We start from the raw sequence: 13185 nt of genomic DNA, 5'->3' as shown, positions 1-13185 counted from the left end.
CTGTCCGTCGCTCAGTTCCACTGTGGTTTATATGCAGATTGCACCAGTAGTAGTGTTCGTAGTGCTTATCGTGTTTACTCCGTCTCTTTAAATATTTTGACATTATAATTAAAGACATAACATTTGTTATAGTAATTTTTAAGTAATTTTGAATTATACTAAAAAAAATTATTTTTTTAGTATAATTCAAAAAATTAAATTTAAACAATTTTTTTCACGTTTATTTTTTTTTTAATTTTTACCATCATTTTGATATTTTATCAAAACACGTATACACTGTACTTACAGTGTGTATGTATGTTTCGAAAGTTGCAGCACCCCCACGATTTCAAGCCAAGAGCCGCCACAGCATGCGTAGCTCATAAGAGCTGTTCATTAAATGAATATGTTAGTGCCAACTATTTCATTTCTAGTGTTGATTTTATTGAGTTTATTAATCTTTTGCTATCGATGCGTTTTGTTGCGATGGACCGGAGAAGTAAATAACATCATAAGTATATATCACGATAATTACTGTCTGATTGCATACAAAAACAAATATTAGCCGACAAAAAATATCAGTCTGAATGTGTGGTCATAACCGCTTGCGAACAAAGAAATAAAAGGCTTTCGGAACATACACGCGTGTCTGTTTTAGGGCTGTTTCCGTAAACCAATTTGAATTTTTAAAATAAGAAATAAAATAATAAAATATATCCAATTACTAATTTTTAAGAGTTTCAATTTATGCCACTCTCGCAACTTACCTCCTCTCGGTTCCTTAGTGATTAGGACGACCCTGGTCAAAGCCATAACAGCAAACTCTTTGGAGATTGTCACTAAGTAGGGAAATATGAGGACCAAAAATTATGTGGGGGGTTGTTCTACATTTTAGCTTTTTGAAGGTGGTTTTGAAAGTCTCATTATCGCAAACATTATTTTATGGTGAAAGTAGTGAGAATAATGTGATGGCGTTTATTCTTTTTTGTATGGCTTCATTAAAAGCAATCTTAATTTACATAAAATTCGTTGAGATCTTTACCAGGAACTTTTAACTATTATCACGTCATATCTGTTAGACAGCTGGGCATACCAAACACTTAGCATGTTGTTGGACTCTTTCTTTAGCCATTATTTTGATAAAATTTTCATTTTATTATTATTTGATTTAATTATTTTAATAAAATTAAATGAAAATTATAATTATTTTATTGGAAAATTTATAATTGTCGCTTTAAAATAAATACGAAGCATTTTTATAAGCACACAAAAACTTGTCTATTTTTTATTTACGTAAAAGAAAAAAATAACTTAAGCTTTATCAATGTGAAGTTAAAGTTTAAGGAGCCTTCAACGGAGAAATTCAGAGGCCCTTCAATTTCTGACTTTCAATCCACGTGTGAAACATTGCAAAGTTAGCGCACGTATACTGCCTTGTGGGCTGGGTGGGTGCTGTATAATCCGAAACCCTGCTTAGAAGAACAAACCGTAGAAACCTGCAATAAACAGGATGGATGGGGGGGGGGGAGTTCCTCGGCTGTGAAGAAATTCATCTGTCACTCTAAGACATTCGCCAATATCCGTTTTCACGGTAAGAAGAAGATTCAAACCCTCGTCAGCAGATTTCAGAAAGGAAGTGCCAGACTGCAAATATAACATGCAAACGAGGTACGAAAGCGATTCCTAAAATGTCTTGTTTTTATTTGGATTCTTATGACGACGACCTTAACCAGATTTGCTTTGATGCACATAATTTTAGGATAGGGCTTGCCTTGTCGATATCGTATATGTGTGTGTGTGTGTGTTTTTCTCCTGATCATTTGCTTAGTTGCGAGATGAAAATTCCATGAGAAAATTTTCACCCCCCACCCCACCTCCGTATGAAACCTTCTAACTTATCTTCCGCTGAGAAGCTTTCACTTCCTTTATTCATCCTGTACTTGACAGGATTCCAATCTATATTTTTTCCGACTGAAGGTCTTCGCCTAAATCCGGAGAGCTGCGGAGGCTCTTTCAGACATTGTTATTTAACGCAGATTCTGCTATTAAAAATTTAACAATTGTAAATGCATTTTTATAAACTTGTCAATTAAATTTCATTTAAAAAATAATAAACAATTGAGATTCCAAATTTTGTGAGCCTCAAGTTATGAATATCAAACTCTCTCAATATCAATCACCTGATGGCCAGCGCATATTATTTGCAGTTATATATAATATAAACCTATGCTGTTGCTGTTTAAAAAATATCGCTAATATTACACGAAGTTTTTTTAGCTAAGGTGGAAAGTGATTTATACTCATAACCAGTAGCGCACTCAGGAATTAATCTTGGTGTGCGGGGGGGGGGGAGAGTTAAGTAGAACGATTTGAGAATACACACTACGCATCCCATGCGACCTGTGACTGAGCATCTGCGATGATCGCTAATTCATAAGTGGTATAGAAATAGAAGACACGACACAACATAAATATTAAAAAAACGAACTTTAATTAGGAAAAGATTTTTTGAAAATTTTCTAATGTTTTTTTCCTTTTTCTTTGGAGGGACCAGGGCCACTTGTCCCGCCCCCCTCTGGGTGCGCGACTGCTAATTACACCAAGTAAGTACTGTTAATACTCTGAACGGTAAATGTCCGGATGTCAAGTAAATTATACTTGAAACAAAAATTCATTTCTCCTTTTCATCCTTATTTTAATCTAAGCACAAGCAGACAAAACTTTGCACGTGAAATATCTTTACCTCTTATGCTGCTCGTATACATTAGTATTTGTGACTTCACATCAAGTTGTATTGGCATCCCATAATGCACGGCACAATCCCTTCTCAGACGTGTACAATGGCATGCATTGCACGCGCTCACATAACGGGTGAAAACAAGAATATTCATCCAGATATTTACCATCTAGATCAGCGATTTTCAACCGGTGTGCCGCGAGATTTATGAAAACTAATTAATTGAAAGAAATAATGTCGTAATTTGCGCATTTATTTATTAGTGTCCGGTCTTCCATCTTTGTGTGTGTAACTCAATCAAAATTATGCCTATGTTTTGCCAGATCATCAAAAAAATTAAACGAATATATTTTTAGTGTGCCGCAGAATTTTAATAACTAGTCTAGGTGTGCCGTGTTATGAAAAAGGTTGAAAATCGCTGATCTAGAGTATTCTAATCATGTGGAGTTCGCCATTTTGCTACTTATATTGTGGAACCATGAGGATTTCTCTGCCATAGAGTTAGCTGAGAATACCACGGATCCAGTTCTCACCGATGAGGACAACGCAATAAAGGTTGGAGACTGAGTAGCGACTCCTCTCATGATGGCAGGGTGGGATGTCGATGCGCCGAGCATCGTGGGATACTAGGACTTGTGCAGTCACAACTACCTCTGTGTACAAGCAGCTTAAGGGTGAAGGCATGGAAACTTTTGTTTGCTCACGCCTGAATCCTGAGATACCGATAAAAACAAGAATATAATTTTAGTCTTCGATTATGTTGCTAAAGTACAAAATATTCAGCAAAAATCTCTTCTACATTCTTTAAAGTGGCACATCCGTGGAGTCATCGCGTGAGCGCACTCGATACAACACAACCTACGTGATCCACTGTTTACACTAACCACCCACAACGTGATCTCTTTGTTTGTTAAATGCGGGTATTTTCTGGCTGTTTTTTTTCAGAAGAAAAACCCGAGTTTTAAAAAGAGAAAGTAAGAAAAAAATTTTAAAAATTGAATTACAGAAGTGAAAACCCTGCTAATTTGTTTTCAATTAAAGAGGACCACATAAATATCCCCCCCCCCCCCCCATCATGAAGAGAATCGAACTCGAGTAAAAATAAAAGTATCGACCACTGAGTAGGGAGTTCAGCTTGATAACTTCTCAGATTATGTCTAACCAATGAAAAATGACAGAATGTGGCAGCAGTTAGTTGATCTGACAACCACAAAATAAATAAAAAAGGAATTTCCATCTCGTACTTAAGTATGCTGCCTGCGCAAACAGAACTGTTTTCCCTTATCACGCATACTTAAAATACCTTCACGTACCTCTTTTACATATCTGTTTGAACAATCGTTTATTTATTTATTGGTTTACGTCGATGCTTTTTTTGTATTTTGGGAATATGAATATCCCGATGACGAAAGGTTTACAGACCCATCGTACAAAAACGTCATGTGTGGGCTGCGTATATTGGTGCATAGTTAAGGGTTGGATAATTCGGAAACTACTGCAGACCGTAAATTATGTCTGCATTCGAAGACCGGTCCCGAGTTAAGAAGCGTGCGGGAGTGTGTTGGGAACATCGTTAGGACGATAATTAGTAATATTTCTTGCTTTGAGCTCATCGTCTTTGCTTCCGTTTGTGAGCTTCCTGTCCATCAAATATTTCATCATTAAAAAAAAAAGAAAAAAGTAAATCATGAGCTTGTTCAAATCCTCCCGAAGCATTTTGTTGTTACTGTCGCAGTTTTGCACTGAATGAAAGGCAATAACAACATAACACTACAGAGTTCATTGGTCAAAATATGTACGAGACGTAGTTTACGATGAAACTTGGTGATCCATAAACTGAAAAAACAAAAATTGAAGGAATGGACTCAAAGTAACAAGAAGTCTTTTGCCATTTGTTAGATAAAAACAGTAATAAATAATCTATCCAGAAATCAGTTATTCCTGTTTTCTCTAGCACACTGGGATTAGATGAATACTAGGAATGGAAAGGATATTTCTTATGTTTAGCGGTCAAACAATCTCTGCTTCACCTCCACCAACACTTTATAGAACGGGAATTAAATGATGTGGGAAAAGATTTAAGATTCCAGTAAAGGATTCTGCGCAGATCCTGTCCTGGGATCGACACCCAAAAGTGACGCACTTCGTTTATTCTGGGAACTTCTTCATCTTGATAGAGAAGCAAAGAAAATGGATTTATGCTTCTTTTTTTTTTTTTTTCGTACGAAAGCTCACTGCGTATTGCAGCGATACTTGGACGTAACAAGTAATCCTGTGCGGAATCACGTCAGTCAAGTGACGTCGTTAGGTTAATCCGTCTAAAAGAAGTTTTAATGGTTTTGTGGTACAAATGACAATTTTCTTGGATTTGTCCCAGCCACCCACTCCATTAACTTGAAAGAAAAGAGGGAAGAATGGCAGCTTGTGGAAATTCTATGTAAGCTTCGAAATTCACAACCACGTAAGAAACGTAGCCTACGAAAGAGAACTTTTCATTTCACGGCCAAACATTTCCTCCGTAAAAATTCACCAAACACAATTTTTTTTTTCGCCATAAAATTAAAATGGACGAAGCAATTTGCTAAACGTTAACGACGAATGCTTCGAAGCATCTTTTCTCTGAATTTTCAAATCTTCGCATGTCAAAAGCAAAGATATTTTGAGTGCTCAGATGTATTACACCAGATTACACCAGATTAATACCAGATGTATTAACTCAGATATCGGAAAAGTCAGGTCGGTCAGTTTCAAAATGTAATAGAACTTCCTTGAGGAAAAGGCAAAGATCTTCATTTTAAAAGTATACTTAAAAGTCTAGTCAAATTTCGAACTTTAGTTGCGACATGAACTTTCAAGTTCATGTCGCAACTAAAGTTCTTTTTGGACTGTCACTGAAACTATTTCCTGAGATTGTCGGACGGTTAGCGAAGTTTAGGGACAAAATATTCCAAAGGCATTTAAAACAGATAGAAAGGAGGAACTGGGAAACACGGAGCACAATGGCATTGGATGGTAGATGACTTTCATCGCTCGGTTCCATGTTTGTCTCTGGATTAGTTTCCGGATTATCATCTATCCCTTACGCCAGTGCTTCCCAAACTTCTGGATGTGAGGGCCGCAATATGCAAAAATTAAAATATTTCACGGCTCCCTCGAAAAAAAATCGTAATAGAGAGATATATTATAATATTTATTGTATTTATATTCAATACAAAACATACACAGCGAATATTGCAAAAATCAAATGCATATATTACATTTTTTGCCTCTTACCGTTTGGTTCTGAAGATGATGCGGGCTGTTCTGGTAAAATATGAAATACTGTCCTCTTTTTTTTTTTTGTCTGTTTCTGATTGTTCGCGGGATTTTTTTTTTAAATTTTTTATCAGCCACTTATACATCTCAGGGTTAAATTTTTTAATGTAAAATAGATCAAATAATATCACCACTTACCGATACTGGCACACCACAGACTGATAACATGAAATTAGTGAATATTACCTGAATAAGGGAATTCCCGGACCAGGAACATTTTTCTCTTTTGTGACTTTTCTCCCTTTAAGGGAATTAAGCCTAACGCGAAACAGACAGCAAAGGCAGGTGATTAAAACGTGCATATGATTGGTGCGGTATTAACAAAAGATCGCGCAACCGAAAGATAAAAACATAGCTGACAATTGAGTTGAAATGCTAACTCTCTTCAACCGAATTCCATATGCGAAACTACCATAACATTTATTATATATATATATTACTTAGTTTTAACACTTTAACGAATTTTAACACGTTCGGTTGAATTTTATTGCTGCCTTGGGAAATCGAACTCACACACATCTAACTGATAACAATAGTTTTTAGTTAGATACTGTGTTTGCCCATGCAACATATGGTTTTGTTTCTGTATGAGGGGACATGTGACTTATAAATTAGTGTGTTTTTATCCCAGTTGTCTCTAATTGCACTATTTGTTGAGAAATATATTACACAGACTGCTCATACCTTATTCACTGGCATAATAAAAGTACTTGTTTTGATTGCCTCTGCAGTATAGTGGCTCTTAGGGAGGGCGTGTTGTTTACCACTGCAAGCGAGTTACTATCTCCCCACATGAACTTGTTTAAGCTTTTTTTCATGTGTGAAGTATATGCGAAACTTTTATTGGTAACAGAAAACTAGCTTGGATGACAGGATAATATGAAACGAGTTTTGATATGTATGTCAATATGAACAGTCCCTGATTACGAACGCGTGATGAAAGGGACAGGAAGATTTGGAGCTTCCCTGGAGAGCATTCGAAGTAAATACAATTAATAATATTCGTTAAGCGCCGAAATACGCAGGAAGCAAAGTTTGTGAACCAACACCAATGTGTGAATTTTTCCATTAAAATATAAAAAATAACAAAAAAAGAAATAATAAAAGTTAAATACGTTTCTTTTAAAATAAAAAAAATCTACTTAGTCTTAAAACATTTTAAATTGTTTTCATTATTTCACGACCCCCTCAACAAAACCTACGGCCCCCTAGAGGGCCGCGGCCCACAGTTTGGGAAGCGCTGCCTTACGCGACGTAAGGGATAGTAACAATGTGCGAAATGTTTACGATGACCACAACTATCTTAACAACATTAGCAATTTCCATTTTAAATTTAAATAATGCATTAATGTCGTATTTAAAAGCACAAATTCGAATAATAACGATGGCGATATTAAAAGTTTTATGGACGAAATGTCATTAAATTACATTTCATTTCATTTCAGATTCCGAAGCAAGTAACCCTGGATGTCTATTACGAGTCCTTGTGTCCCGACAGCATCGAATTCATTACAAAACAGCTGTGGCCAACGTACCAGAAACTGCATAATATCACCAGTGTCTCCATGATTCCCTATGGAAATGCCAAGGTAACGAATATTATTAATAGGATAAGCGTGGATGGGGAGATGGAATAATTTAACTGAATCGAATAGTTATTTAAAAATTTGCGACTTCCAACTGAATTAAGCAAGTGTACAGTTAATCCTCCCAATGGTCGATGTTATCTGCGTAAACAGTAAGGGGGTGGACTGCATGTTCATTCCAACAGTTTGTTGCAAAAACGAGTCTAATAATGAAATTATAAATTGCTTGGTGTTCTCCGGGCCAGTTTACCTGTTTTGCTGGATGAAAACCCCGAGATTCTGGGGGTAAAGGGAAAAAACTGGTATACTGGTATAATAGTGATACAGAGACATAATAGTACGCAAACTCACAACGTTTGTTCACTGTCCTATCCCCCTCCCCCCGGCATATAACTGTAACGAATAAACAACTGCAGTGTTCCCATACAACAAATAAATAATTTATTCAAGTTCAGAGACAAGTCGCACCGTTCACTTAAAGAAGCGACTTTAAACAATCAGTTGGCAAAACTCCAAACTGTGAAGGCAAAATGGCTACGACGTTGGAAAAATTTCAGCTGATAATACACTCACCAGAGTTCCATTTATGGCATTGGACCATGTGCTACTCAATGTAAAGATGATTCTTCTTATTATCATTAGTATTATCACATTTAATTGATTTATTATCACTTACTAATACATCAGTTGTTCGCAGTACGGTGTTCTCTCAGACTGCGAGTTACTGTTCCGTACCCACTGCACTGTAAAGCTGCGATTTTCATCACGGAGAGGAAATCGCACTGCTTTTTAGAGGTCCGAAGAACAGAAAGACACGTTGATGCCAGGGCGGGATCCTCGTCCATTGTGCTAATTCTAATGCGCTTATAATTTCTTATCCCATCATTTGCACGACGGCCAGAAAAATAAATAAAAAGAACCAACTATTTTTGTATTGGTTAGCGTGTAACGAATACTGAAAGTGAAGGCGGAGTGAAAATCTAAACTTTAGTTTAGATTTCTCCTTTTATTTTCAAAGGATGGAGTTTTATTTTCTTTCATCTTCCACCCACTGGAAAATGGCTTTGCGATATTATTGGCACGCTGTATTATTGCACCACATTTACGAAACCAGAGTAGATCCCAAACTCATTAAGAGAGCGAATGAAGATGCATCGCCTTAACTTTAATGTAATTCAGAGTATGAAAATACCTTTTTTTTTAGAGAAATATGCTCTTCTTTCTTTGAGATTGGATCACTCCAATGCAATTAAGTCTATAAGTGTCCCAGTTCCGTTTCTGGAATATGAGACCGTATGACAGGTCCGTTTTTAAAAAAAAATAAATAAATAAATAAATAAAAATAAAAAACACATGCCTCAGAGATGTTCAGATGTGCAGTAATTTTGTTGTCGGCCACTGCAGATCCCATACACTAGAAAATCAGTGGTGGCGAACCTATGGTACGCCCGAGAATTTTGCTGGCACGTCAACGATTTACAAGTGATATCTTTTTATACGCTTATAAATTATTCAACTTTTCTTTTTAATTATTACAATACGTACAAGTTAAATTTTGTTTTACACGAGACAGCAGCTATGATGACGTGCATATGATTGGGGCGGTCTTAACAAAAGATCACGCGACCCAAAGTCAAAGAAAGGCAACCGACAATTGTGGAGTTGAAATGCTAATTTTTTTCAACCGAATTCCATAACATATGAAACTGTCATAACAACATTCACTATCTATTTCCTAGTTTTAAGGCATTCACGACGGGGGTGTCGTTTATCGTTCTCATTACCGGTGGGCTCAACTCACACAAAGTTTCAAACCTTGGTTGATTTCTATTGCTGCTTCTTTGCGTTTGAGCTGGCAGGGGGACTCACACACGCATTATATGGCATGTTTCAATTGGTGGTAGAATTTTATTTTATTTGAAGTTTGCATTTGACATTAATAAATAATAGCCTTTGTGATCTGTTATAATGACATCGAGAATTTCAAATGCAATAAAACAAACACTTATTTCATGTAATTGAAAAATTGGACAATAGTTTTTAGTTAGTGTGTTTCCAGTGCAACATATGGTTTTGCTCGAGTTTATACAGCGTAGTTTCTGTATGAGGGGACATGTGATTCATTAATTAGTGTGTTTTTATTCCAGCTGTCTCTAATTGCACTATTTGCTGAGAAATATATTACACAGACTGCAAAAGCCTCTGTACCTTATTCAGGGATACAATAAAACTATTTTTTTTTCTTGCATCTGCAGTATAATGGCTGTTGGGGAGGGCGTGTTGTTTTTTGTGTGGGAGGTATATATGCAAAACCTGTTAACGTCTTTTTTTCGTAAAGTGAAATCAGAGGTGCCAGTTGAACGCGAGGGCAAGTTATATTCGACGGTAAGCGTTCGCCGACAAGTCGACGTCCTCCTGCTGCTTCCCCTGCTCCACTGGCTTCAATGGTGACTTCACTACATTTTTTTTTTGTTTTTTTCAAACTAACATCATTATAATCAATTTTATACTGAATAATATTATACATTTTTAGTGATCAGAGTGGGATATGTCAATGAAACTTACCACAAATTAATTTAATGATGTTGGCCTGAGGAAACTACAATATTGTAGCATCAGTCCTGTGATTGATAACTAATTTAAATGCGTACTTTTATATTTGTCAACATGCTACACCATAGTGTATTAATACTCTTTATGATTATGCCATAATTAATTATTAATACTACTTCTTCTTTCTTTGAGTGCCATCTCCTATCGGAGGTCGGCGACCACCTTGGCAAATTTTGAGCGATTCTCAGCTATTCTGAGCAGTCTCTCAGAGTTCATACCAGTCCACTGTCTGATATCTGCCAGCCAAGATTTTCTTCGTCTTCCTTGTCCTCTTCTTCCATTTATCTTCCCTTTTATATGCTCTTATACTTATATACTTATTCATAATACTTATTTATTAAAATAAATAGCCAAAAGGCTTCACATCGGCGATACAAAATTATATAAATTAAGGGGATATTAAATACAACATTATTTCAAAGCCGACTACAGAAATTATAGATGTTTCGTGCGAAATTTGACCAGCGAACTTACGGGAATACACTCTCCGCCATACTACGAGTTGGACCGCTAGAGCCACTGGTAGTATGGCGGAGAGTGTATTCCCGTAAGTTCGCTAGTCAAATTTCCCACAAAACATCTACAGTTTCTGTAGTCGGCTTTGAAATAATGTTGGATTTAATATCCACTTAATGTATATAATGTTAAAACTTATGTTGGTTTAATGTATGAACTTTAAAAAAATGGGAAAGGTATTTACGAGTAAGTTTGTTGAGACTGAGCCCTCTAATACAGTAAGAAAAAATAAAAATACAGTCTTATAGAAAAAGAACGACTGATCCTTAGGATTCCCTGACTTTTCCCTTTTCTAATCGCACGTGCGTTCATTATGCATTTCGCACCGCGCATCCGCCAGTAGGCAGAAATAAGCAGCGGCAAGTGCATTGTTGTTGCGTATGTGCACGGTTTTGTTTTTGCTACTGTAAATGGGAATTATAAAGATAATTTAATTTAGGCATTTAATAAAATGTCGATTTTTTTGAAACTATAAAAAATGCATTTGATTTAAATTGTGAATTATTTTGGTATACTTCTACTGAACATGGCTGGCGAAAATTATCACAGTCAAGCAGCAGAGAGTTCCAAAGCTGGTGGACTGAAGACTGAGTATGGCATGATTAATAAAGACAATAAAGCAATATACGTTTTACGCTCCGGGACAGTAGTGTGCAGAACGTCGTCAGTAAAACTGCATTATGAGACACACCATAAATCGCTCCTTGAGAAAAGCAAGGACGAACGGAAAGAATTTATTGCTCGGGCAATTAAAAATAGGAATATCCAGTCAACAACCCTAATGACATTTATCGGCACTCGTTCAAATATAACTGCTGCTAGTTTTTTTTTGCCTCAAATGTAATTGCTAAACACGGGAAACCTTTTAGTAATGGGAATATATAAAAGAAGCGTGGTTAAAATGCGCACCAGTTCTCTTTGAAGATTTTGAAAACAAGGAAAAAATTATTCGAAGAATAAAAGATATGCCTTTGGCTAGAAACACGGTGAAAGATAGAATCATAGAAATGGCTAAAAATATGACTCATCTGCAAAAAACAGATATAAAATCTTCTGATTTAATTTCTCTTTGTCTTGATGAGAGTACTGACATAACTGGATCAGCTCGTTTAGCAATTTTTATTCGTTACTATGTTGTGAATAACATCAAAGAAGAATTGATAAGTTTAACATCGTTAGCAACAACAACAACAAAAGGAATAGATATTTGCAACGCAGTTGTAAATGCACTTGCTGAAAGAGATATAGATCCCTCCAAAATTGTATCAGTAACTACTGATACAATTTTGGAGGGTGCTTGCAGTATGACTGGAGAGGAAAATGGGTTCGTCAATTTCTTTACGAAACATATTGGACATTCAGTTCTGGGTGTTCATTGTATTATACATCAGCAGGTTTTATGCGCAAAGGCTAGTTTCAAGCCACTGGAAGATATGAGCATTGTAACAAAATTGGTCAATTTTATATCGGAACGCGCTTTAAATAAACGAAAATTTATAGAATTATTAAGTGAGGTAAACTCGGTGTACAATGGTTTACTTATGTACAACAACGTCCGATGGTTAAGTCGGGGGAAAGTTCTTCAAAGATTTGTTGAATGTTTAGATGAAATCAGACTTTTTTTACATAATGAGGAAATCATTGAAAAATACAATCAATTAATGAACGTCGAATTGCTTTCGAAATTAATGTTTTTTTTACTGATTTGTGTTTACATTTAAATGAATTAAATGCTAAACTGCAAGGTGTTAACAAGACAATTATTGTCATGTTTGATTTAATCAAAGCATTCGAAGCTAAATTACCAATTTTTAATCGTGACGTTATTTCCAAAACATTCCGATATTTTCCAAATACAAAAAAAAATACTTTGCAGATCTAGAATCCCATGAAAAAACAGATCAAGTTAATTGACAAAAGAGTTTTCTACAGTTATTCAGTCGATAATCAACGAATTTTCTTCAAGATTTACGCAGTTCAGGCAATTTGCAGAGACATCAAAATTCATTTTGCATCCGGACACATCAGCAGATAAACTCAATTTGGATGTTTGAGTGGCTGAATTTGGAAGATGTAGAAATGCAACTAATCGATTTTCAATCTAATGGAAACAAAAGTTTGTAGATTTGAGAAACGACTTGGAAATAATGGAAAATGATCGATTATTGGGCGCAATTAAAAAGAATGCAGAAGAGGAAATATAGAGAACTTGGAATGCCATTCCTGAAACCTTTTGTTGTTTAAAAAAACTAGCGATGGCTATATTATCAATTTTCTCCTCTACATATGCTTGTGAGTCATTATTTTTCGAAATAAATTTTATAAAAGACAGTTTAAGGAATAGAATGACTGATGAATCTCATTCGGCGTGTGTATTACTAAAGGTGACAAAATATGAACCTGATATAAAGCATTTGGCATCTAATGCACAACAGCAAA

The 13185-nt window shown here is 35.8% G+C and overlaps 1 protein-coding gene across 2 annotated transcripts in view; it reads left to right on the top strand.

The window, feature by feature from the left end:
• Positions 1–13185, top strand: part of LOC150101250 (gamma-interferon-inducible lysosomal thiol reductase-like) — a 62625-nt gene that overhangs the window by 15714 nt on the left and 33726 nt on the right. For both annotated transcript variants that reach the window (XM_090401567.1, XM_090401566.1), the window contains exon 2: positions 7477–7620. In XM_090401567.1, the coding sequence (XP_090257693.1) occupies positions 7477–7620 (144 nt within the window). The remainder of the gene's footprint in view (positions 1–7476; positions 7621–13185) is intronic.

The sequence above is a fragment of the Typopeltis vanoorti genome, chromosome 12, assembly GCF_054136105.1.
Source record: "Typopeltis vanoorti isolate ZY-2024b chromosome 12, IOZ_Tvanoo_1.0, whole genome shotgun sequence".
NCBI lineage: Eukaryota > Metazoa > Arthropoda > Arachnida > Uropygi > Thelyphonidae > Typopeltis > Typopeltis vanoorti.
This window is presented reverse-complemented; position numbering and strand designations above follow the sequence as displayed.